General features: G+C 38.9%; 1 protein-coding gene across 14 annotated transcripts in view; it reads left to right on the top strand.

Annotated features, from left to right (window-relative positions):
• LOC121594278 (poly(rC)-binding protein 3) overlaps positions 1–24570 on the top strand; it is a 132245-nt gene extending 107675 nt beyond the window's left edge. For 8 of the 14 annotated variants that reach the window (XM_041917358.1, XM_041917355.1, XM_041917353.1 and 5 more), the window contains 5 exons: positions 2552–2671; positions 3729–3860; positions 5574–5667; positions 5824–6100; positions 8498–13231. In XM_041917358.1, coding sequence (XP_041773292.1) covers positions 2552–2671; positions 3729–3860; positions 5574–5667; positions 5824–6100; positions 8498–8999 — 1125 coding nt within the window. In that variant the 3' untranslated portion in view covers positions 9000–13231. Of the gene's footprint in view, positions 1–2551; positions 2672–3728; positions 3861–5573; positions 5668–5823; positions 6101–8497; positions 13232–14346; positions 15037–17108 lie in introns of those variants that run through there. The other 6 variants (XM_041917364.1, XM_041917365.1, XM_041917366.1 and 3 more) reach the window with 6 other exon arrangements.
• The last annotated feature ends 544 nt before the right edge of the window (positions 24571–25114 follow it).

The raw sequence follows: 25114 nt of genomic DNA, 5'->3' as shown, positions 1-25114 counted from the left end.
CATCGTTAATTATACCATTTCACTGCCACTAGCTGATTATGAAGTTATAATAACAAATGGGATTTAGGGATTTTTTTAGCTTTTGCTTATTGACTGCACCGTGAGAGATAGCAAAGGATTATTTTTTATGAGAAAATAATTATTTATATCATTCTAATCCTCTGCTGATGTACTGAGAGGAAGCGTATTTTGTTTTAAGTTAGTTTTGCCGTAGTCTACCGCTACGGATCTGGTCTGGTCTCATTATGTGTTTATACAAAGCATGTAAGCTAAATATGAATAATATATTTTTCGGTAACCACTCGCCACTGCTAAATTCAAAACTGATTTTATTCTACATTCTACTAAAACGAAAACTCATAAACAAATGAGAGAGAACAAATTCTTTTGAAATAAAATCAATCAGGATTACGTTGTACAATTTTCACTACAATACGACTCATGCCTGGAATCTAAAATCTGCTAAACAGGTGTAGTTTGACTGATAATTCGTCGGCACCACAAATTAAACCCATAATACCCCCAATCCTCTGGTCTGGTCTCCGGCTTCAAGCACCTGAGGGGGAGAACATTTACTTTCGTGTTTTATATTTTCGTATGCACGTTTGGCTGGACAAACCGCACATTCTGTATATGATTCATATGTGTGACACAGGTGTGTGTTGCCTTATGGAATTGTTGTGACCACACGATGAAATCATTTTTAGTAGCGACGGGAAGTGAATGGGCGGAAGAGAACTACTACCAGAAAACGAAACAGCGGGTTAGCATCATTCCTTTCCGTTTTTCCGTACCACATAACATCCCTTGGTGCATTGTTGAGGTTTGTGATGGAATTTTAGCACGGTGAAATATTTCAATTTGCAGATTAGAAAGCTTTTGACCACATTTTGCCCTGTCAAACACGGGGCAAAAGGGTGTCGGTCGACCTTTAATGTGGTTTGCAGCTGTTACATATATTCGGCTGCCTGTTAGTGCCTTTCCCCTGCATTCGAACCATCCCGTTGCGTATATTTTCAGAATCAGAAGAGGACTATTCGAGATGTAGAGAACAAAAGAGAGAAAAACGTCATAATTAAATTCTCCTCTGCCCCCCCCCCCCCCCCCCCCCTCTACCGCTGTTCCCAATTTCCATTTCGCTTCCGTTGCGCTATTAGTAGTATACCTGTAGTGTATACCTTTACGTAGCCTTGCAAAAAGGCTATCCAAATCACAGTAAAGACCACTGGCTGCTTCTAACCCTACCTGGTCCATTCCACGCAAAATTCGCCATTTAGCATTGCCCGAACACAGTTGGCATTTCGAGGCGAGTGATCCATTCGGCCGTTAGCCAAAACTAGACGAAATTTTTGACGTAACTTACGTAGCACGCGCGCACAACACCAAATGTGACCGAATGCAAACAGATGCGGTGGTGGCCTACTTTTGGCCAGCAGTCCTGCCACCAGCAGCATAATTACGTGCGCGGAAGGTGGAAAACGACGTTAATTAATGGGAAGAAAAATCACCAGGACACGTTTTACGATCGCCCCTTCCCTCTCTCTCCCTTTCTTTCTTTCTGACTCTCTCTCTCTCTCTCTCACTCTCTCTATCTCTCTAGCGCTCCTTATCTCTCTCTCTCTCTCTCTCTCTCTCTCTCTCTCTCTCTCTCTTTCCTCGTACCTTTAGAATATGTATAGGAGCGGAGCATGGCCCGCTATGTACATCGTTCTCTTCTACCAAACCTCTAATGAAACTTCGGTGAATAATTAATGACTAAATTTAACGCACACATTGCTTGCTCCAGGCAGCATGGAACGTAATTTGAAATTGCGACAGTGGCAGGCAGTGCTAGAGGATTCTTTTGACAAAACATAGCCTGAAGAGTCAGAAGGTTTGCAACACGACCGATGGTGTGAGTTGGGGGACTTTTCCTATTAAATTTGCTGCCAGCTTACACCGACATTCGCAGACATGGACATTAACGCATGATTGGCACTCTTGTTTCGTGGTGTGGCATGATAAGTGTAACATGTGATGGATAAGTTAATTTCGTATCGATGTGCTCATTATTAATTGGCGTTGCACGACAGTACAGGACAGCATCAGTGCCAAAAAGGGTGATTTATGGTCGGGAAGGACATATTCAAAGCTAGTTACTTACGATTTATTTAATTGCAGTATGTGCAATGTTGCAAGTGCACTCGAGGAATTTTAACGATCGTGGGAAGCTGTCTACGTGTGCATCTTTGCTAAAAAGCTTTCAGAAGCTACCAACTCGTTTTAAATTAGACAAAATGCGGTTCTTGGTTTTGTAACGACAATCGATAACAAACAATAGTAATCTGGCCTATAGTAAATATCGACGTGTTCACATTAAATGAAGTGGTGAGCTCCATCGGGGTTAAGTTCGAATCAAACTCAATCGGAATTCTATTCATCTAATGTTCCTGTGCAGTACTGCATTGAAGCCGGGCCTATTTCGAGACTGTGATCGACCAATGTACATAACAATAGAATCGATGAGTGTTCTAACCAACATTTCCAATTTTCTTCCCCATTTCCTTTTCAGTCGCCACCGAAGGGTGCCACAATTCCGTACCGGCCAAAGCCGCAGGTGAATGGACCGGTAATAGTTGCTAACGGCCAGGCGTATACCATCCAGGGTAACTACGCCGTACCGGCACAGGAGGTATGTATAAGATGCTTAATGGAATGATTTACTCTATTGTTCGTTTTTGTAGTCAAATCTCTTTCCATCATTATCCCCATCTCTCTCTCTTTTTATCTCTATCTCTCTTTCTGTGTCCGTTGCCACGAAACTATGCAGTGGGACATTCTTTTACGACATATGTGTATCCTCTCGACATGAAGCGGGATTATTTTAGAACTTTATTATCCGTACACTCAACTGTACCTATGAAGTTTTCATTTAGTGCCACCTTATCATTTCTCTGCTGCTGTTTGTCACCAAATGTTTTACGAACGTAATGCTCTGCTACGCCTGCTTTCGGGTTATAATACACCTCCTACAATGTAACCAATAGTTAATTTGCTCCAACGAACAACTCCTCATAAGCATACATGTGCGCTGAGCGAAAACTTCTTGTGTACCACCACTACACCTCGCCTGTCCGGTTGTGCTCTGTTTCCCATATATTTATCATTATTATCTCTGCTAACTTTTTTTTTATTGTTGCTGTTGAAATTCACCTTTATTTAACAATGCGTAAAACATCAACCACTGTTTTAAATATCTGAATTTTATTAATTCTTGTTTTGCTAACGAGGGATTTACCGTTTAAGAAATGCTTGATTTTCATTCAGTAACTTAGTGCCATTTTGCCATTTCTCTGTGTCTTCTCTGTTTTTTTCATATTCGTTGGCCATTTTTTCTGTCCCTAATTTAACTACTACTGTTGCACTTCGCGCCTTACCCCCTGTGTTGTAATTGCCTACTGGATGTTTTATCTGTCCTTCTCTGTGGAAAGCGATGATTCATCGCTCTACTACTTAACGTCTATGTTTAACAAATTTGTGATTTTTTAAACCCCTCCTCCTAGAATTGGTCTAGCTCTTTTTGGTCAAGGGTACGAGAACAGACGGTTGAAAAAGAAGTCCATTGCAAATTACTCCACCCCAACATTGCGCACACTATGTCTTTCTATCTGTTTTGTATCTCTCTCTTTCTCTCTCTTTCTATATCTATCTCTCTATCTACATAACTATCTCATAAATCGTTCGTTTAGACCTGCACAGTATATCCACTAGCCATTACCGGTGGCTTGCATGCGGGCATCTCCGGTTTAGCCGATCCATTACTAAAAGGAACACATCTACAGGGAGCGATACCTCCACATCATCTACAACCGATACCTGATGTGAGTTTAATCGTTTTTGATTGGTGCTGATTTTGCCTGGCAGTAACTTACTCTTTACCCAACCCGAGCAAAATCCTCTCACACCAAACTATCATAAACCCCACGCCCCACCCTCTCTTCCCCCCCCCCCCCCCCCCCACTTCTGAGTTGTCATTTGTCCAGCAGATTGATGACTTCTTTCACGGTAACACGTGTCTCTCTTTCTTTCTCTCTCCAGTCCAGTCCCTTACTGTTATCCGGTGGTTTTGATTAACATGTTAAGCAATCCCAATCCAACTCCCCCCTCAATCCGTATTCTACTGAGCAGCGTAATACCTTTTCGCTTTGCGGCTGTGTCCCCATCTAATCTTCCTCCCATGTGTAGATAATGTTAAACTGTATTCAATCCCCCGACGAAGAGCGTTGTTGATGAATGAAATGAATGTGTCCCTCGTAAAAGCTCCCACCTTTCCGGGTAGCGCAGAGAAGAATGCAATTGCTTTAGCCAGTTTCCGTTTGCCTAGCAAGTTCTAATATTAATTTTTATTCTAGTCAATAGCTTTAGAGATTAGCTGCTGTAGTTCCCTGAACCCTCCAGCAAAATTCGCTATTTTTGTCCAAACTGCTGACATCCATAATTGTCCCCTGGGCCCCCTGGTAAACTAATTGGAAATGTGCAGATTAATACCCCCCCCCCCCCTCTCCCCATGCCAGTCCCATCTCCCTCTTGTGGTATACCTGCAACTGTATCTTCAGTTGGATGCTCTACATATCATCATATGCTCTCCATGTATATTGTGTCCTTTTTAGTAATGTAGCTATAAGTTTAGTATTCATATCTAAAATGGTCTGTAAAACGATTGATACTATACTTTGTTAACACGTTCGAGTATTTATGCATCTCGCTGCTGCATGTACATTCTTAACGACAGCAATATGTAGCAACTACTGTATACTTTTGTAAATAATACATTTCCAAATCAATTCCAATTGAATCATTCGTAGTTCCTTTCAACATGAAACTATTTTATAGCAAATTTCATTCATGACATAACATTCATCTCTTTTGATTAGATGTTTACTGATCCTGATTCGATAAAGTTTAAATTAGTTGTCTAGTTTTCTTTGTTGCTCTTTCATTAATTTTATGTTTTTCATCCATCATTTCGGTTCATTTTATTTACCAACGAAAGTTTTTCTTTTTCTATGTTTAGGCTAATCTTGCCAATCCTTTTATTGCTTTAATGCAAGACTAAGAAAATACAGCGTTATTACAAATATTTGAGAAAGCGCGTCACAGTTTTGAGTTTAATTAAGACATTCTACGATTGTTTTGAATACGTGCACGCTATTTGTTTACTTTCAAACCATTCTGCCCGATTATTCAGATACATCTTAGATAGTAGTTATACATTGATATATAATATATGGTATCTGAATGTTGGTTCTCAAACTCAATTGGTGTATTGATGTTGCAACTGTCGATTAACATGTTTGTCAATTTAAAATAAAAGAGATGTCTAAAGATGGTTTCATGGTGTTTTTGGTTAGTGCAATGTATATAGTTTCTGTAAACTTTAAGCCTTACTGTCTCCAAACAGGATTAAAATACTTCCACAAAATAGAATCGAAAAAGTAATACAAACAATCTTATGAAAAAAAAACTCAGAACACACTGTCGCTGATTCGAAAAGTAATGAATACACATTTTGGATTATTTTAATTTAATTCTAGGTTTCGGGAATCGCTAAAAATCCGCTTGCAGGGCTAGCAGCACTCGGACTAGCTGGTGCGATTCCCTCCAACACGGGTGGACTTAACCCAACTGGTAAGTATTCTAGCCGTATTTCCTTGCCGGTCCCGCATTTCCTGTAACATCATATTCCCCACAATTGTAGCTCCACTTCTTCCACACCTTCTACTATCACCTTCCTACCGCTATATTGTACTAAAGCTAATGCCCTTGAATATATACCCCACGCAGCTCTTGCCGCATTGGCCGGTTCTCAACTGCGAACCAACAACAACCGCAACGTAGCTCCAGTTCAGTCTCAATCCCACGAAATGACCGTGCCAAACGACCTGATAGGCTGCATTATCGGTAAGGGCGGCACCAAGATTGCAGAGATTCGTCAAATTTCCGGCGCCATGATACGCATTTCCAACTGCGAGGAACGCGACAGCGGCAACACGGACCGAACGATTACCATCACCGGCAATCCGGACTCGGTCGCACTAGCCCAGTATCTAATCAACATGAGGTAGGTGATACTTGAGCTTTTATATATATATACACTTTGGCCTTTTCTATCTAATATTACTATCGTTACTACCGATCGACATATCTGGCGGGTTTGTTTCGCGTATTCTGGAGGGTTTGCGGCTTTTGTTGGGCTGATGACTCTGCGGTCTCGTCCAACAGGGGTGACACCTAGAGGAACATTCTTCGATTGTTGAGACATGTTCAGTTCCTCTGTGCTTTGTACTTAACTACCCATCTTCTGCATCTCTGTCTGGTTATCCCACCACACTCTGTCCACCTTTCTGTCGTTGCGTTTCGTAACATATGCGCTGTTTTGTTTCGTGAAATGAACAGTATTATTTTTAGTTTCTCCACACGTTTTATAGTCACTTCGTGTCACCTTCAAAGTGACCCGCTACTATTGATATTGATTACCGTTCTTAAATTTGTTTGATACTTGGTCCGTTTCATGTGATTTTGCTATGAAGTCCTTTTCCGTTCTCTTCCTTTTCGCTCTGTGTCGATATGTTTTTTTGTTTATGTTGCGTAGGATAATGTTCCCGTTTCGATAATAAATTCCATTTTCTCCTTGAAATGTAAAACACGACGTACGACGACTCTCTTCATCTCACCAACACCACCACCTTCAACTAATACTACTCAAACAATGTATTTGTATACCAAATTCCTGCTGTTTCGCAAACTAAATATCCAATTCATTCAATCTCTCCATCAATTGCACCTCCTCCTTGTGCTGCTGCTGCTGCTGCTGCAGTGCTCAGTGAAACAATTAAAAATCCTTTTCCTCCGTTCTACGCATTTCCTATGATACTATCGTGTGGTACTTTCTCCTGGTCTGGCTCATTTGCACGGCACTGCTCCTATGTGTTCGTTAGGTTATGCTGTTTATGCACCTCACCCCTTCCCCCCCCCCCCGCCAAACCATTCCCCGCTGCTGAACTCTGTCGATCCCTGCCCATCAACGGTGATGTTGATGTTCCTTAAACAATTTCCTACGTTTCCAGCTTTTGAAGCGAGAGAGAATATTTCAATCCAATCCACCAACCCGAAGTCAGTGAACATCCCAAAGCTGCAAATACCTTAAATTCAGTGATCTATGTTCTCCTTTCCTCTTTGATGAGAAACCCTTATCATGATCCAATACCATTGTCATTGTATTGCTACAATAACTGCCCCACTAATACGAAACTAGAGTATCTTGTGTAATATGTGTGTATACAAAACTATGTGTCAACTATTTAGCGCAGGTGGTGGAGGTGCTTCGTTAATGTGATTATGTACGTTTAAACAAATCTGTCTGACATTTTTGTAATTTAGTGTTTTGGTCATTTGGATAACTTGTGCATATGATTTTCATAGCACAGTTGTGAAACTCAATGTCTATGTTTATCCCTGCCCTTATCTATATGTATGTTTTTCAAACTGTTTTATTTTTAAATAAAACAATACGACTATATTAATTATCTGAACTGCGGTTACTGATACGGGAAGCGAGCTGCGGTTAAGTACACATTATTTTATTTATTTGGCTTGTGAATGAAACCGTTCTTAATATTTTCTGATATTTTATGTATGCCGCAATTAGCACCCCACAGATAATCTTTTGAATCGTTCTACATTGAACTTATTGCGGAGAAAAAAATGAGTCTCATTAAAAATATAGAATGTATGATTACGTTTATATCCTTTTGGTCGCCTACGCTCAGTAACGTTATATTATTCTGTAATCATTTAAGGGAATAATCACATATTTGAAGGATTTTTCACAGCAAGGCATTGCAAGTGGCCATTTTTCCTTTTTCTAAAAACAACAACGACGATTCCACATTAGATCAGGGCTCGTTTTTATTTTCCACCTTTTTCCTACAACTCAAACATGGCTTTTTTTTCAAAATTGAAGGATGTTTAGAAACATTACTTTTTTAACTTTATATACGCATCAAAAGATACTAGATGAAGCAATCGTCTTAGTGGGACATATCCACCAGTCTCTCCTTAACACAACCCTAATACAACCCTCCGTTACTAACCTCCCAATAATAGTGATCGCATTGTGCATTACAAATGGATCTTTAGTTTACGCAGAACCACTCCTAAAATCCTACCGGAACAAAACCAGCCCACCTTCCTTCAACAATCATCCTATTTTTCGCTGTCCTGGTTTCATAATTTCTGTACACCTTTCACAATCTTTATCTGTGTCTCTGTCAATAAACTTCCGCCGCCCAATGATCCTTCCGTCCGTCCGTCCGTCTGTCCGATAGCCGCCTCTAAATATCCTTTACACGTTTCTTTTCTACTCTTTCTCTCTCTCTCTCTATCTCTGTCTGTCTCTCTCTCTCTCTCTCTCTCTCTCTTCTCAAACCTAACAAACTTCCTCCTTATCCTCCCACAGCGTCGAGCTTCAGAAGGCGAATTTAGGTGACGAAGCGGGGGCAGCTGCTGCCGCCGCTGCCGCGGCTGCTACAGCACAGGTGGCCGGTGCACAGCCGGCCACGGCCGGTATCGTACCGCCATCGGCAGCGGCCACGCTTACCGCGGCGGCATCCGCAGCTGCAGCTGCGGCCGCAAACTCGGGAGTTACCGGTGCGGGTGCGACCGGTGCAAACGCGGCCGCAGCTGCTGCGGCGGTATCTAACCCACTGGCTACGGCCATCCCGCTGGCACAGTTGCTAGCCAAACCGGGTACGCTTAATGCGCTGAACAGTCTGTCGGCCCTCGGTAGCTTGACCGATCTGCTTGGCAATCTGTCCAGCGGGGCCGCCGCGGTAGCACCGATCCAGACGACCGGTGTAAATCGGCCCAAGACTACGCGTATGCGCTCTCCCAACACCAACAACAGCATGAACGGTGACAGCAGTAAGAAAAGCGAACGTAATAAGTTCAACCCTTACTAGAGCTAGTGTGTCGTCCTGGGGAGGGAAAGAGCAAATCAGAGATATCGGTGCAAAGCGCACTTACAGCGGGACGACGAAGCTGGTAAATAGCCGTCAGGGCACATTAGAGCAGGGCAAAGGTGGTCTCATAAGGCAAATAAGACAATGTAACGACAGAATTTACACATTTTCATAAGCATGTTGAAGAATGCGTGAGTATAAAAGGATGAAAGGAATGGTACGGTGACAGCAAGAGGTAAACAGTAACTAGAATGCTCGTACTAACTCATTATTAAAAGTTAGATAAGAACACTTCGGTAGGTAGGTCAACTTCCGGGGGTTCAGCTACTAATTAAGATTCAATATTTAGAGTCGTACACTGTAGTACTAGTGTAAGTGACTGAGTTGGTATAAGCGTAGGGATGGATTTGATTGAAGTTTAAGCGAAATGCATACACAGAATCGCTGTATGCATACAACTACATGGATTGATTTTAATGTTTTGTCGAATAAGTTTTAGGAATGCTTCTCTATGCCAAGCATGTAGTTTACTGCAATAAAACTCATTTTATACAGACCAAACATACGCACATGCAGTGTTGAAATCGGTCGGCCACAAAAACACCGTAAGGATGTATTATTCATTATGAAGTATATAAAATTTTCGAGCAGAACGGAATGAAAGTCTGTTACAAATATTATGTTTGCCGTTCTTTTAATTTTTAATAATTAATTTTACGGAAAAAAGCACTGCCCCTGACCGTGACCGTAAAGCAAATATCGAACAGACGCTGCTTCTTTACGCAAATCAGTGAAATTATCCAACAAAATGCAATTTTTTACTTAGAAATCATCAGTTGATTATTTTTAAACATTTGTCAAAACAAACCAAACGCGATAATGTTCAATTAATTGAAAAATATTTAAAGAAAGCTGTCGTTTCATAATTGTACCAGTTCTGTTATATGCGTAGGAATGTGTCTGTTGGTTAAGGGAATGTGGCAAATGCTGTAAGGAGATTTATTCAATTTAAAATTCTGAACAAGAAAAGAGATACACAATCATACAACAGCAAAGTAATAGGAAGAACTTTAATTGAGTTCGAGAACGAACTTTGCTAGCATGTTCTTCTTCCCCCATCACGATTGTTGATCGTCGATACCTACAGTGCTGTTTGCGCAACTGTTGTTATCTGTCCACGGTGCCATTGCCGACCTGGAGAAGGTGGATACATGAAGAAACAGATATGTGAGAGACAAAAATACTTTCCGGAACAAGCAGAATTGTTCATACTGCTTTCTGCTGCTACCACCCCAGTTAGACTATGATGATGAGGTTTTATTTTTAGACATTAATTCGAAAAGGACTTTAAAGCGTGTTTCTCTTTGCAATACTCTTCACAACGATGTGCCACGCACAATCCTGGCAAATCCAATTTCAGCCAACGGCGGGGCGCTCATTGCGATATATTCTTTCATTTTGTTATACATGTGTGCGGGCTGTTCGGGTTTTCAACTGAAAATCATGAACAAACAGCATCGGTTCATATACATAGTTGAAAGCAGTACAAAGGATGTCCTAACATTAGACGAAAGAGTGTATAATGGAGCCCCTTCTTGTCAGGGTATTATCAAGAGCGCATTGCATCATCTGTTCACCGCCGCGATGCAAAGTCAGTTCTCAAAATCCAACCAGCCCCTAGCGTGTATACAGAACTGATTTTGCGATGGATTAATTTTAACCCATTTGCAAATTTGTCATTAGTTTTTTGTGTTTTGTTTTAATGCTACATTATTGCGTCTTCTTTTGCCATGATGCAGCTGCACGCGCTATAAATAAGCAGCTGCACGTTGTTCAAATTCAGCTGTTTGGTGGGGCAATTCCAAGAAATGCTTTGAAGGAACGGACGCTCCTGCGTCCGTAATTAAGTTTAATCCCAAATATTAGCGAAGAAAAAGGAGATGAGATGCTATGCTCTGCGATGGATAGATATGCAGACCGACAGATAGAAGATAGTACGCTAACCCGCCACCCTTGAGGTGCAGATTTTGTGTGTCTGTGTGTTTACATGTGAATAGACGTTGCGCTGTCAACCGCTCTCTATCTCCAACTAATGAATTCTATTGCCTACCTCTTACACTGTAAGATGGGAAAACGGGAAACTCCGCGCAAACTGCAGCGATGTATCGTACTTTCGTACCTCTGTCGCAACTGAAAGGCGGCTTCTACTACGAACGCTACGAAATGATTCGAATTTTAATTTCAAATTACATTGGCTATTTTTAGTGGTGTTAGTTTTGCGTTTGTTACTGTGCGCCTGCCGCACATAGTATAATGTACCCCCGGGGGTCATACGAGTCGTACGCAATCAGTCAGCCTGTCAAAGCGTGCAGAAGACGGTCTGTTGGTCCCTTGCAATGTTGTTTGTAGAGGGCCGGACAGAAAATGGCACATGAGGAACCTGGGGTGTTACCATGCAACCGTCAGTCATACCTTGATCGCATAGGAATTAGCCGATGCATTGCCGGATTTGGAAAACAGACGCCTATTTTGGGAGCTCCCGATCGCAGTAAGTCGCAAATTTATTCGCAGTTTGAACGGTCTTTGCCTTTTCTGGATAATTATATCCTAAGTTATTTGCAGCCCTTTGGAATTTGGACGCAATTCGCTGCGTTGCATTTCACCGGGGCCATTCCTATCATTGATCCTATCAATGATTCAGGCTTGCTAAGAAAGGTCGGTAAATTCCAATGAGTTCAGCTAGTTGTATACTGATCGTGTTAAATTTCTTCTTGTAAACGCGTTGTCCAAAAATTAATCTATTTCGAAGAGATGTTTGAAGAATCTCTTGTGCTCAGAAATTAAAGAATGTTGTGAAATAATTTGTTTGGTCAATTTTCTTCTAAAGTTGCGTCTAGGCTCTCAGCTTTGAAAACGATTGTAAAACAAAATTTTATAATAGAAACTAGGCTTTTTTTTAGCTTATGCAAGGTTAAAATATCCCTTGTCGCTGACCCCGTATACTATTGTTTTTGTCCACTCGGTTGCTCTAATAGGTTAGGCGCCCTTGTTACGCCTCGGGGACGATTTCATCTGCAAATTGTAAGCTACAATTTAAAAATAAAACATCAAAAATACTACGAAGGGGCGTAAACGGTACACCAAATGCAAGCGTAGTACAAATAATTTTACTGATAAAACAGTAAATAAAAAACGGCATGCCCACAAACCATGCTAATCACATTAAGCATAATCTTACAAGCAGGGAGTTTAACTGACATCCGTTAAGCAGTGTAACGCTCGATTTTGTTTTATTTGTTAACAGTTTCAGTTGCATATGGAAGACATACACTGATGTCTAATGATTGGCTAGTAACACACGGTGAAAACAGTGCAGCAAAACCGATAATATTCACTTAATTATACAGGCACAGGCGTAGCCAACAATATTTTAAAGTTGTTAAGTAACGTAGGAAAGCAGTATGGCACCTTATTTGTGTGGAAGGGTGTTTTTTTTTAAACTATGCAGTACTTTACTTTATTTCTCCACATTCAGAGATTTGCGAAGGATATCAGAATGGTTAGAATAAACTGATGACAGCAACATCCATTGTAGATGATAAGAATATGTGCTCATGGCTACAATATTATACTGGAGACTATTGATTCACAGATCACTCAATTTTTACCTCTATACAAACCATATTAATGAATATAACAACCACTCACTTACATTTAATGTGTATCTTTTCAATATCTAAGCCTCTTTGAAAGTTCATTGAATGTTGGAAATCCTCCAAAGTAGAGGGTGAAAGCCCTTAGCGCAGGAGTGAACAAACAGCCGAGAACAAAAACAGAAAACAAAACAATACACATTTACGTATTATACTTTCACAAGCCAAAAAAGTATATCACATCCAACCTTGACATTTAGCCTATATAGTACATGTATTACACAGCAGTTGTTGATTGGATTCGTTCTGAAAGGGAGATGAAAACCGAAGGAGAACTAAAAAGAGAGAAAAATTCCAGCATAGACAGGCGCGTAGAACCAATTATTCACCACATCCTTACAATACACACACTTACCTGTAGCTCACTGCAAAGAACATACAGTTTAAGAAACGTTTAAAGCTACCCCCATTATAAAGACTCTTCCAACCACAGTATGTGTAATTGAAGAAAAATGCAAGTCAAGAAGAGAAAAATGCAAAGCGAATAAAGGAATAGATTTTGAGTTAAGACGAACAAAACTACTAGTTAACGAGTGTTTTTTTTCCTTCCTAGAAATAGGTATTGCTTTTTTGTGCTCTTGTACATAAAGCTTCTGGTTTACTAGCAAACGTAAACGATGTGTTAAGGAAAGATGTTTTTTTTTTTTCAAACACTAAACAGAACTGATTATTTCATGAATGCTCTCTATTTAGAACTACGCTTACGTTTGATAGTGATCTTGTGAGTTTACAAAACGAAAATTTTAATAGGGAAAGCGGGAACGAAAGATTAGTTTACTACTAATGTAATTCCAATTTCAGCCTATCTTTCGTCATCCGTCGCGGGATCAGCGTGGGATTTACCATTAAAAAAAAAACACAAATTCGCCTTCTTCAACGAACAAATGGGAATATCCTACACGTCATCTCCTCATTCAGTCCACAATTCCGACCGTTCCGACCTTTCTTCTACACCACCACCAGTGTCACTTTTTATCAAACCTATTAATAAATGTCCAAAACCACCGAAAATCTACACACGTCCCTATCTATGCCCGATGTATGTGTGAAGTGTACCGTTTTGTGCGTGCGCCCGTACCATTTCGGATTAATCCAACACCACATTCCATCACCACCAGACTGCATATAAGTCCAACTGCCTGCGTCCTGAGCATAAACATATCAACCAATTAAAAATACATCATCTTCCCGCATCCACTGACAACTAATTACTATTATTTCATGTACCAACAAGCTTTTAAGCACACAAATGCCACAAAACAAATGCTTCCTTGTTCCTATCTCAAAAAATTTGTAACATTAATCAAAATAACACCTCTTATCTCCTCAATCAGTCGTCGCGTGTACGATTGGCTGTTGATGTATCGCATCGTATGCAGCATAAAGAAACGGTGGCAGATCAATCATTAATTCTGAATATTTAAAACTAGTCCAAAAAAGGAATGTGATGTGGAAGCTCGAAGCTCAACATTCCATTCCATTGCGGGTGTTTAGATACATCCATAACACGCAATCCATCAAAACAATCTATCTGCTGTGTGTCGCTCTGTGTATTGTTTTACGTTTGTTTGTTTGTTTTTTTTTCTCTTCTGTTTCGTTTCTATATCCTTGCTACGTCAACCGACCACCTGCAGCATACATTCACCAACATGCGCTACTTCCGTCTGTGTTCCTGTCTAAATGGTGCTGGATCCCGAAAAACATGGTTTTCCAAGACTCCAACATCCATCATCTAATATATTCCCATCCTGCAAAATGGTGCATCATCTAACTTTGTTTTCCAGTTAAACCTTTAACCACCTTAAACAACATTCAAGGTTAAACAACACCTCTCCATGATCATGACCACCATCCATCCATTGTTCTATTGTGCTTCGTTTCGTACATGCATCACTAATATATCACAAGTTTTGAATCTCCGAAAATCAGCGACCCATGCACACGACGACACAAAGCATTGTCCCAGAAAATCAATTTCAATTACAATTATATTAAATTTGAAAATCAGTGCGAGTGATGAGTCGATTAAAATCCATAAACTAGAGAGCTCTGTTCGAGACTTATACAAACAAATGTTTCAGTTTGTCATTCACTTAAATTGAATTATACAATAAATAAATAAATGAATAAATAAATACTTAATAGTTATTATATAGAGCTACTAATTTAAGCACACTAGATTCCTATTTGCCTAGATCATTAGAACTATAATTGGCTTCATAATTACCATCGCAATCGCCCGACGCACGAACGATGCCGTTCACTAACGCTCTGTGCATCCGTGTTTATTTGTTTTACCATCGTCAATATGCCAAACAAACTATCCGTTTCCTCTTCCCATTTTTATAGCGTCAACCACCAACAACAACCACCACCACCACCCGTCCAACAAAATGTCACTGAATGTGTCAATAACCAAAACCAAACCACAAACCACCACCACCACCACCACCACCACCACCACGTACGTCCAATTGTCCAAATATCACCGTCCAACTAAATCAAAGCCATGTTAAAAACTAGTTCAACCAAACCCCTCTCAAAGTTTTCATGAACCGTTCCCTCTGGTAAGAAATTACTTATTGCAAATATTTTTGTTTTTCTTTCTCTAAACGAATTCCTTTCATTGTTGCGTATTTTAGCACTTTCTTTTACATTTTACCGCTAATGTTATGTATTTTTACATTTAATCTTTGCTTTTTAACAAACCCCATCACTACTAGATAGAGCTCGGTTACGTTATTTATCTTCATCTGTTTTTTTATTCCACTACTAGTTCTCGTTATCTCTCCTCTCCTTTCCTTAACATTTTTACGAACTATGACCACATGTTAGTTGCTTCCCATTTGATGCTTTCTTGTTCCTAGATTTATTTGTCCCAAATCCATCCTGTACCAATATATCTTACTTAGTTTTCTTGATCCTGTTTCGTGCCAACGGCAAGTAATTACCACCGACAAGTTTCACCATCAACACCTCAAACAACATAATTCCACCTCTTCTGTCTGCTATCTCCAGTTAGTCAGTCGGTCGTCGTCGTCATACCATTTTTCTAGTGTGTGTTTGTGTGTGTATGTGTGTGTGTGCGTTTCGTGTTTGTGTTTTTCTTTCCCATTACCTTGTTCCGATATTTATCTAGGTTGCCCATCCTTTAGGGATGTGTGCGTTTTTCCTATATTTCGTTCAATTGTATTGACAACCCTACCGACATTGAATCTCACTATCTTGCTATTTTTCCCTGTTTTCTATCCGTTTCTACTCAACCTGCTCTTCACGTTCTAATAGTTGTTTGTTTTATGATTACGTTCTTTTCTTTCTTTTATTTTAATATAGTTTTATATTTATTTACTTTTGAATGAAATCTTTATAAGCGCTTATAAACCTCACGTAAAAGTTGTTTGAGAGCAGTTTAGAGCAGATTATTTAATGACAAAAACTCATGTATCCCCGTGGTATTCACACGATTGCAACATAACACAATACATATATTGACACATAATTTGCTCAAAGCCATCGCTGTTAATTGTTTTGTTTGCAACTTGATATAAATAGTTGCAAAAGTTCTGCCCATTCAAGCTACATTAGTAAATAACTCAATAGCCTACTATTTCCCTAGTTGATATATTCGTTGTGCTTCTGGCGTATAGCCCAATTTTCTTCCGTTTTGATTTTCACCGTTGCTCTAGTCAGTAGACAAACGTTACTGTTGATAGTCAAAACAAGCTTGAAAAGCAAAAGAGAGTCTGTTGTGTTTGATTGATTTTGCATTAGACGTTTCGCTCAATAATCCCACCGGTTCGATATATTCGAGTACTCTGCCAATCAACACTACAAGTACGATTATTGTCACATAACATGGACCTACACTAATAAAACACCGTACATAATTTCACGTATTAGTTTGAACATTTTTGTATTTTTTTTTTTTACATCGAGTGAGCAGTCCTGTACAAGCGCAACTAGTGAAATATTTAAATTATACGAATAACAATACAAAAATATATATCATTTTTTCTCTTTTTCTCTTTCTCTCTCTCTTTCTCTCTTTCTCTGTCTCTCTTTCTATTCTTTCTATTTTCTCTTTTTATCCCAATTTATTCCCGTGTATTCCTGTTGCTCCAATATGTGCACCTCATGTTTATCCTGCTTTTGAAATTATCGATTACCTGTCCGATTTTATTTCAATTATCATGCTACGATCACTTGAAACAAAATATATACCTGGAATCATTTGATATTACAAAACTGTCACTCTAATCGTAAACCAAACATTCATATGTTCACACACAAACACACACACACATACATACATCCATGAAAACCCACGTTTAAACGCAAACGCCTATTTTCTCGCAAACGCTACGTAAACTCCCGCAAAAAAAACCTTTACTTTCAGAATTTCGATGGAAACTGCCGGAATGCCAATCCCGGGCTATCACTACATCACCCCGAATCACATCGTGAAAGCGCCGATCCATTAAAACTTTCGCTCTCTTCTCCCTCTCAGCTTTAGAAGTGGTGATGGTGGTAGCAATGGCAGCGCCAACAGCAGTATCCTCCGACCGATGGCAACCTCCACGATGGCAGCGGCGGCCAGCGTGCGGAATGGTAACGCAGTAGCAGCGGCAGCGGCAGCAGCAGCTGCAGCAGCGGCCGCCTCCGGGCCGGGCAATGCAGCCGGCATGGCCTACAACGGGATGACACCTGCGGTCGGGACCGTTGCCTTTCCCTTTCTACGCTACGGCTTGAACCTGGACCGGAAGTAATCGGACACTCACTACCATCGAGGGGATTTATAAAGCGGAAGAAAGTGTAAACCAGTACAACATCACTCTACAACAAAACTGCAATGATCATCACCATCAGATAATGTAATGCGACGGGCAAAATAGGAGTAATTGGATCTTCATATTAAAAATGAAAAAAAGACAAGAGAAAAAGAATAATATCTCCCGTTTTGATGCGCACTAGCGTTCGATTAGCATAACGTTATGCGGTAAAAAAAGAACTGGCATGCAAAGGAACTCTTTTTTTCGTTGAACGTAAATAATCGCCACTGGGAGGATGACTGTTGTGCACGGAGTTGCAAGCATAAGGGAGCCACACAGAGAGCAAAGATTCACATTACACAATTATTATGTAGTTCAATTATCTTTAAAATGTCGAAATACTAAAATTGATTTATATATCGCTAGGTTCAAGTACTGTACTGTCTTTTTATAATCGCTGTTTTTTCTTTCCGTATTTTGTTGATTGTTTTAACACAACCTAGCCCGTCTCTCGAATAGTAGCAGTAGTAAGCTGAATGATTCCAAAAGATTTGATGGAACAATTGCCGCGATGCTTTAACACAACTCTTTACTTTTCGGGCGCTCATTGCAGTAGAATGAGGGTTGTATTGATTTGTAGAGTAACTAGCAAATAGCTTTCTTGTTTGTTTGTTCTTTGTTTTTTTATTGCTTTTAAAAAAGCATTTAGAAAAGGCAAAACCACACAAATTCTGTGTAGTATCCATGAATTGCATAAAAGCGTATGTAGAGGTTATTGAAAACGATCAACAAAGGTTGACTCGAATCGAGAGAATTGCAAACAACTTAAAAAAGAGCATAATTTGCATCTTTGTTTGACAGAAATGCAAGAAACATGTGAAAACGGCAAAAAACAGGAGAGGGAAAATAACCGATACTAAAAATGTATACGATGATGATTACTCTGGAACGTAATAATCTCTTAATACGTGAAAAAACACTCACACAGTTGTATCGCGCATATATAAAAAGGGATGAAAAGGAACATCAAAATATAAAACCTTCACAAAAAGAAGGAAACGTGGGCGGGCACAGCAAGATGAAGATTAAAACCCATATCGTGTTAAGAAATTAGCAAAACAACAACAACAAAAAAAACATATCGTGTGCAATTTTCATGCTGAAAACAACCTGTTGTGGGAAAAATACAAACCTGTTTCGTTTATCTTCCCCATACTTTTTTCGGAACAAACGGACATCGGCATCATACACATCCACACACACACATATATACACGGAAGCTCCATATCGAATACATATTAGAAATGATTGGAAATATGTGTAGCAAGGAAACTCGTTTTTGAGACTGGAATATGACGCAAAAAGGTGTTTTCTTATACAAAGCACGACAAACAAAAAGCTAGTACAACTAAGTAACTTAGTTTTTAAATCAATTTTTGATTTAGGATACGGTTTGGTTTTAGTTTTCGGTTTGCTTTGGTGATTTATATTTGTTATATTTTATGTACTATGAGATAGAAGAAACTAAAAAAACAAGCAAATTCTTAGCGTTAAACGTGTAAGACAAAAAGACATTTGTAATGTTCAAAGATTGTTAAAGTTTTATCGGTAATGATGTTGCGCGACGCACTGGGCACTGGGAGTGAAAGGTGCGGAGTGTGTCGCGTAATGCTAAATTAATACTTCAGAGCCATTACAAACAAACACATTACTGTACTGAAATAAGCTCGGCGCTGTTTCACCTTACTTTCATACCAAAATGCTCTCTTACGTTGGTTGAACTGCGCTCTAGAAGATTTGAGTTGCGAGCGCGTTTAAAGTAAATGGGGACCCAGGGTAAATGTTTCCAACTTAACTTTGTTCACATTTTGTCTGACTATTCTTAAATAGGTTTGCTGCAAACCTGGGTACATATTGCAAACGAGAACAGTGTGCAGTACGCGATGCTGGTGGTGGCTGAATCTTTCTAAATGGCTGGGGTCGACACTACACTGAAGCAAAGTATTTTGGATGTTATAATGGGGCTTTACGCTGAAAATTAAAAATACTTAAGTGAAACGTAAGTGCCAAAAATAAGTAAAAATAAATAGGAAATAGCCAGAGATAGAAAAACAAATGTGAGATAATAGGAGGGTGTATGACGAATAAGGAAGGAATAATGGATTACAGCGTTTGACTGACACTCCTTCGGCTCCGGGATGATCTATTCTTGCCCCCCCCCCCCCCCCTCATCTTACCCCACCTTCTCCTTGATATGTCCCACCCAGTTAATTCCTTAGCAAAAAACCAACTGAAAGCGCGTATGTGTGAACAAAGCCTGCAGATGGTTGACGTATTTTCTAAAACAAATTCAGTAGTATATCGGCAGAAATGTTAGGCTCAATGCGGAATGACATGTTATTGGTTGAACAATTAGTGTAGTCATAATTACGTATGCATTCGAATTGGACAATTTATCTTAAGACAACATGATTTAATAATGAAAAGACATGATCGTTTAACTGTTTGGTGAGCTTTGTGTTTTTATTTTCTTTTCTTTCGATAACATTAGCTAATGCTTCTATCTTACATCCAAGATGAACCCCAAATGATAGACTGGGGTTTCATATACTAGCAAAAAAAAAGTCACATTCTCTTAGCTGTAGGACGGCAGCGGGCCGGTTTGTAGAAGCAGATGGATGTAAAAAACCTGCACGCAAAAAAGCCACAATGCAGAAAAGCTAATGCAGTAGAAGGATAGAGAGAAAGAAAGAGAGCGGTGGAAACGGCATTAAACCGTTACAAACAATCAATCAGGGCCGGAACCTGTCGAATTTTCGATGTCTGGAAAACAGGGTCAAAATTACGGTGTTACTCATACTCTTGATGTGTCTGTACCTGCGTGGCGTGCGGGCAAGCAACACTGTTATCATAGAAATAACGTGACAATGCAACTAACCCCTGACTATCGAGTGTAGGTGGTGTGCATGTGCACTCACGCAAACACAGAAATCACCGACGAGAAAAAAATGCATATTTAATATTAGTGTTGGAATAGATTAAAATTATAAAAAACAAATTATACTAATGTGTTTGCACGCACTTTATCATCCCCCTTTTTCTTCCCGATAAATGGCTCATGAGTAGTGAACGAATTTATTTAATGTTGTAATCTTAAACAAAACAAACACACTAGAAGTCTTATGCCTTGTAATAACCATTTATATAATCATATACATATATAAATATATATATATATATATTGTATTTAGAAATGGGCTCAATTCACACAGGGACGCGCTGACATGATTAGACACACACAATTCTTCAGTCGCATAAACGCCAACGGCTCTCATATTCACGTTTATCAATTTAAATTTAAATGCCCCCCTTTAGTACGCGAAACTAAAGCGATCGTTTTTATAAACCTTTGTACACAAACACACATTCATACACCCACACATACACAAACAAACACACACATACAAAATGAAGCAACAATAATAAAACTTTACACTTAAAACAAATCAAACCATGCCACTATATCATATCATTATATCCGGGCTTTCGAAGAGTTTCTCTTTCCTCACCATTTTCTTGTATGTATATTGTTTTTCTCGTAGTAGGCTCACGGCTTTTATATTTTGCTTTATCACATATCAATGAAATATGACGATATATCACTATACAAAGGTATAAAAGTTAGTTTTAGATTTTCTCTATCACGATAGCTTCTTACGCAGACGATGTGAAACGGGGCAATGTGGAAAGTTAAAGCATTTTCAATGTGTTTATTTCATGTTCATTTTGTAAGTAAAATCCGTAGTGTCCTGTTTCTCGACCACGTGTTTTTGTTCCTGTAAATCTTTTTTTTTTTGCAATTCTTTAATAACTAAATCTCTTCACTCTTAACTAACATCATCAAGGTACGTTCTTGTATAACATGCACTGAGCGTCTTTATGTTTTATTACTTTCCTTAACTAACATTAGTTGGTTTGGAGGCGTATGATCACGTTATATTAGCATTCTGTTTTCGCGATCGCAGTGGAGATCTCAATATAATCCGACCGAAAGAATTTAATCGAAAAGCAATATACAAGAAAATGAAATACTACTCAGTTTCCATGATGTTATTTTTTTACGTACCAGACAGACACGCACGCCGACTAATTGCGAAAATAAAGTACACAAAAGATAACAAATAAGGAGAAAGCAATCTGTTGTTTAATATGCACCAGTTTTATATCCACTTGTAACAAGGAGAAAAGAATTCACATGCACACAAGCGACCAAACAGGTTTGGTAAACACTTTCAAACTATTATTTGTAAAGTGATGAAACAAAGCAAAACACTTTCAACATCACACTTCTAGCAAGTAAAAGCACACGAAGCACACGAGAGCATAATGCTAAAATAGTTACAGTTGAAAACCATACGATCGGAAAACCACAAATCACGGACAGCTGCACATCGGCGGTAAGTGGCACCAACCATGTCAATCAATATTAAGAGCTTTACTTCCTTCGCATCGGAATGGAAGGACGTGACTTTGAAACAATAGTGCGGTAGATGAGGCATGCGATTAGAGAAAAAAGATCACCATTAAAATGGATCAAATGCACAGTGATCAGAGACGTGCGCACGAAAAAAAAAACACACAGCTTTGCACTCAGACATCTCATCCTGTTGTACGTCCTTATGTGGTTTATGTACCCAGAGGAGCACAATTCGGAGACGGCATGCTTACAAATGCTACTATACTGGAACAACATCAAAATGCTTAATTCGCATTTCAAACCATAGTAGTAGCTGACCAGCATAGTTGTAGTAAGAAGGAAAAGAAAATTAAATTGTATAACTTAAAGCAATAGTTTATGCGATTGCCATGAGGGTAAGGAATCTAATAATATACACATGAACACAGAAAAAAATGCAGCCGTTTTTCATATCGATTTCACGTTTTTTAAGATCACAATCGTTGATAGGTGTACGTACTTGTGTGTAGGTGTGTCTGTGAGTTTATGTGCGTGTCTTCACTGTAGTAATAGTTCAATTACAATTAAATGCTAGCCAATTTCGTAACAAATTTCACGCACGGAATGCAGTTAGAAGACACACAAGACACAAACCAAACAAAAAAAAAACTAAGGGCAAATGGCAGTCACAATCTCAATGTTAATATTATTGATCGTTAATAACGGTAAAATGACAAGGGTCGTGTTCAGGCTGCATAAGTTTGTGCAACATCTCATTACAGTGTAAGATGTACGTAGGAATTAGGAAGAGAACATTAAACAACTAAATAATACAAAGAGATCACTATCAAATTGAAAGCTAATGGTTGACTGGCGTTGACGTGTTGATAGAGAAGTAGTAGTAACAGAAAACAGAAAAAAGAGTAACAAACATAAAGTAGCTCAACAAACGCAAAACAACAGGATGAGAAAAACACAAACATAAGTAGTCTAATGTGTTTGTACGTGTGCTCGTGGGAGAATGAGGACACACCATAAGGCAACAATAAAGTGTTAAAATAATCGACTAAGGGATCAATAACCAAAGAAAATTCATTAAAAAATCATCAATCATACTTGCATACACTGATATACACAACGGACTACGGACAAAATACTGGAAGTAGTATGCAGAATAAAGAATTACTCATGACGTTAGCGATAACAAATTTTGATTTTAAATTATTTTATTTGACAATCTCTAAAATGGTAAAAGGTCGGCATTTTCTTGCTTTTTAGTTAGTTTTTTAGTCTTTCTCTTATTTTTCTTTGTATGTCTCTTTGTTTTATCTTTTATTAAACTACTTTCTGGAATTACTTTTCTTTTTACAGAATAAGCTGTTTTTTAATTTATTCACTAAACAGTAATAGAGACGTTCTACCAAATAACTAAAAGTTCAGATTTATTTCTTAACTTTTGTATTAAAAAAAAACAAAATGTAAACACCGACACAAAAAGAAGCAAACCAAAACAAAACAGCACTCTGTTGCAAAAAGGGGAGAAAACACTAACAAAGACAAACAGGCAGGATGATGATTATAAGTGATATATGTGATGAATTTTTACATTGATTTCGTTTTTTCACTAAAAACGCATAAAGGGCTGTGATTTTAGTGGTAGATGTAAAAGAGAAAAAAAAAAACAAACAAACAAAAGCAAATTAAGATGAAAACACGAAAACACACGAGGAAAGCATTATTTTGTAACGTAAAATGCCAGCAAAAAGCTTAGCGGAACTGATCGTTGTTTGAATATCACTCCTCCTGTGCATGCTTTGTGCGGATGTGCAGGAGCAGTGAGCAGCGGGCTGATGAGATATTGTTGATTGAGATTATGGAAATGATGGTGATTAGCAAAGAGGAAAAGTACAATGCAAACAAAAAAAAAGAATGTAATTGAATCAAGAAGGGCAGGACCTTATAAACACATCCACATAGTATGGTATCCACCAATAATACACACATTCACACACACACATGCGGACAAACATCACGACAGAAGAGTAATTTTCAATCCATTGGTAAGTGTTCATTCGATGTTTACAATTTGTGAATTATTTTTAGTGAACACGTTAAAACTTTCACAATTGAAATTCTAAATTAGACCATAAAACAAACGAATTAAAAACTCAACCCATTGCATACTTCCAATTGTTTTCCCAAATAAAGCACGTTTTATTCTAACATGCTTTATTATTGAGGTTCGTGTGTATTTTATTAACACAATGTCAAAATCATTCTATGTTGTTGCTTTTAACCAACTCGAAAAACGGTTTTAAATTTAAATCAGAACAAGTATTATTTTTGACATAATTGGCCATCCTGATTGTTAAGTCACTAAGCCACTTCCGTCGCCACTAATCTTCCATCGCCTGACTGAAGCACTGGCCGAAAAATTCTCCTGGCCGTTGTCTGCAGACAGAACCTTTTCCGTTTCAAATACGAATCATGCAAAAAAACAACTATTCCATCGGTTCCATCGCCTTCCAACAGGCTACCATTGGCTGACACGCAGACACGCAGACGTACACTTACAACACCACCCACTGACACCTTCCAGTTAATGCAAACAACACCTACTGTATACAGTAAAAGATGAAAAAAAACATACAAAGAACGCTAAACCTACCAACATCTTGCTCGTATACAACAACATCCACCACCAGACGCGAGCATAATATCTAAACCACGTCCCTTTATGTGTAAACATTATATACTACTCTAGGAAATCAGTTTTGATTTCATATCTTTTGAAAGGTTTATGTTTTCATTACTGTTTCACAAAACATGGTTTTTCATGGGTTCTCATACTTGTGGGATGCTTTCATGACTTACTTTCTTACAGGAAGTAAACGATATATGAAAGGAATTGGATTAAATAGCATCTCATTTGAAATTCGAGTCGATATCTATGCACCATCCCGAACACTTAGGTCTAGAGAAACTCTACGGCTCGCTCAACCCCGTTCCAGTGCTGGTCGGTCTGACCCTATGTTCCGCATGTCGGCTGTCTTCAACACTGTCTCGGATTGCTTCGACTTCGACATCCCAACTCAGTGCTTCAAGGAACGTCTCCGGCTTTTGCCGTGGCCGCAGTGAATTACGATGCAAATCTTGGTTTTGCTATGTATTTTTTTT

This window comes from Anopheles merus, chromosome 2L, assembly GCF_017562075.2.
Source record: "Anopheles merus strain MAF chromosome 2L, AmerM5.1, whole genome shotgun sequence".
In the NCBI taxonomy this organism is placed as follows: domain Eukaryota; kingdom Metazoa; phylum Arthropoda; class Insecta; order Diptera; family Culicidae; genus Anopheles; species Anopheles merus.
Note: the sequence above shows the minus strand (reverse complement) of the source record. Positions and strands in the feature narration are given on the sequence as shown.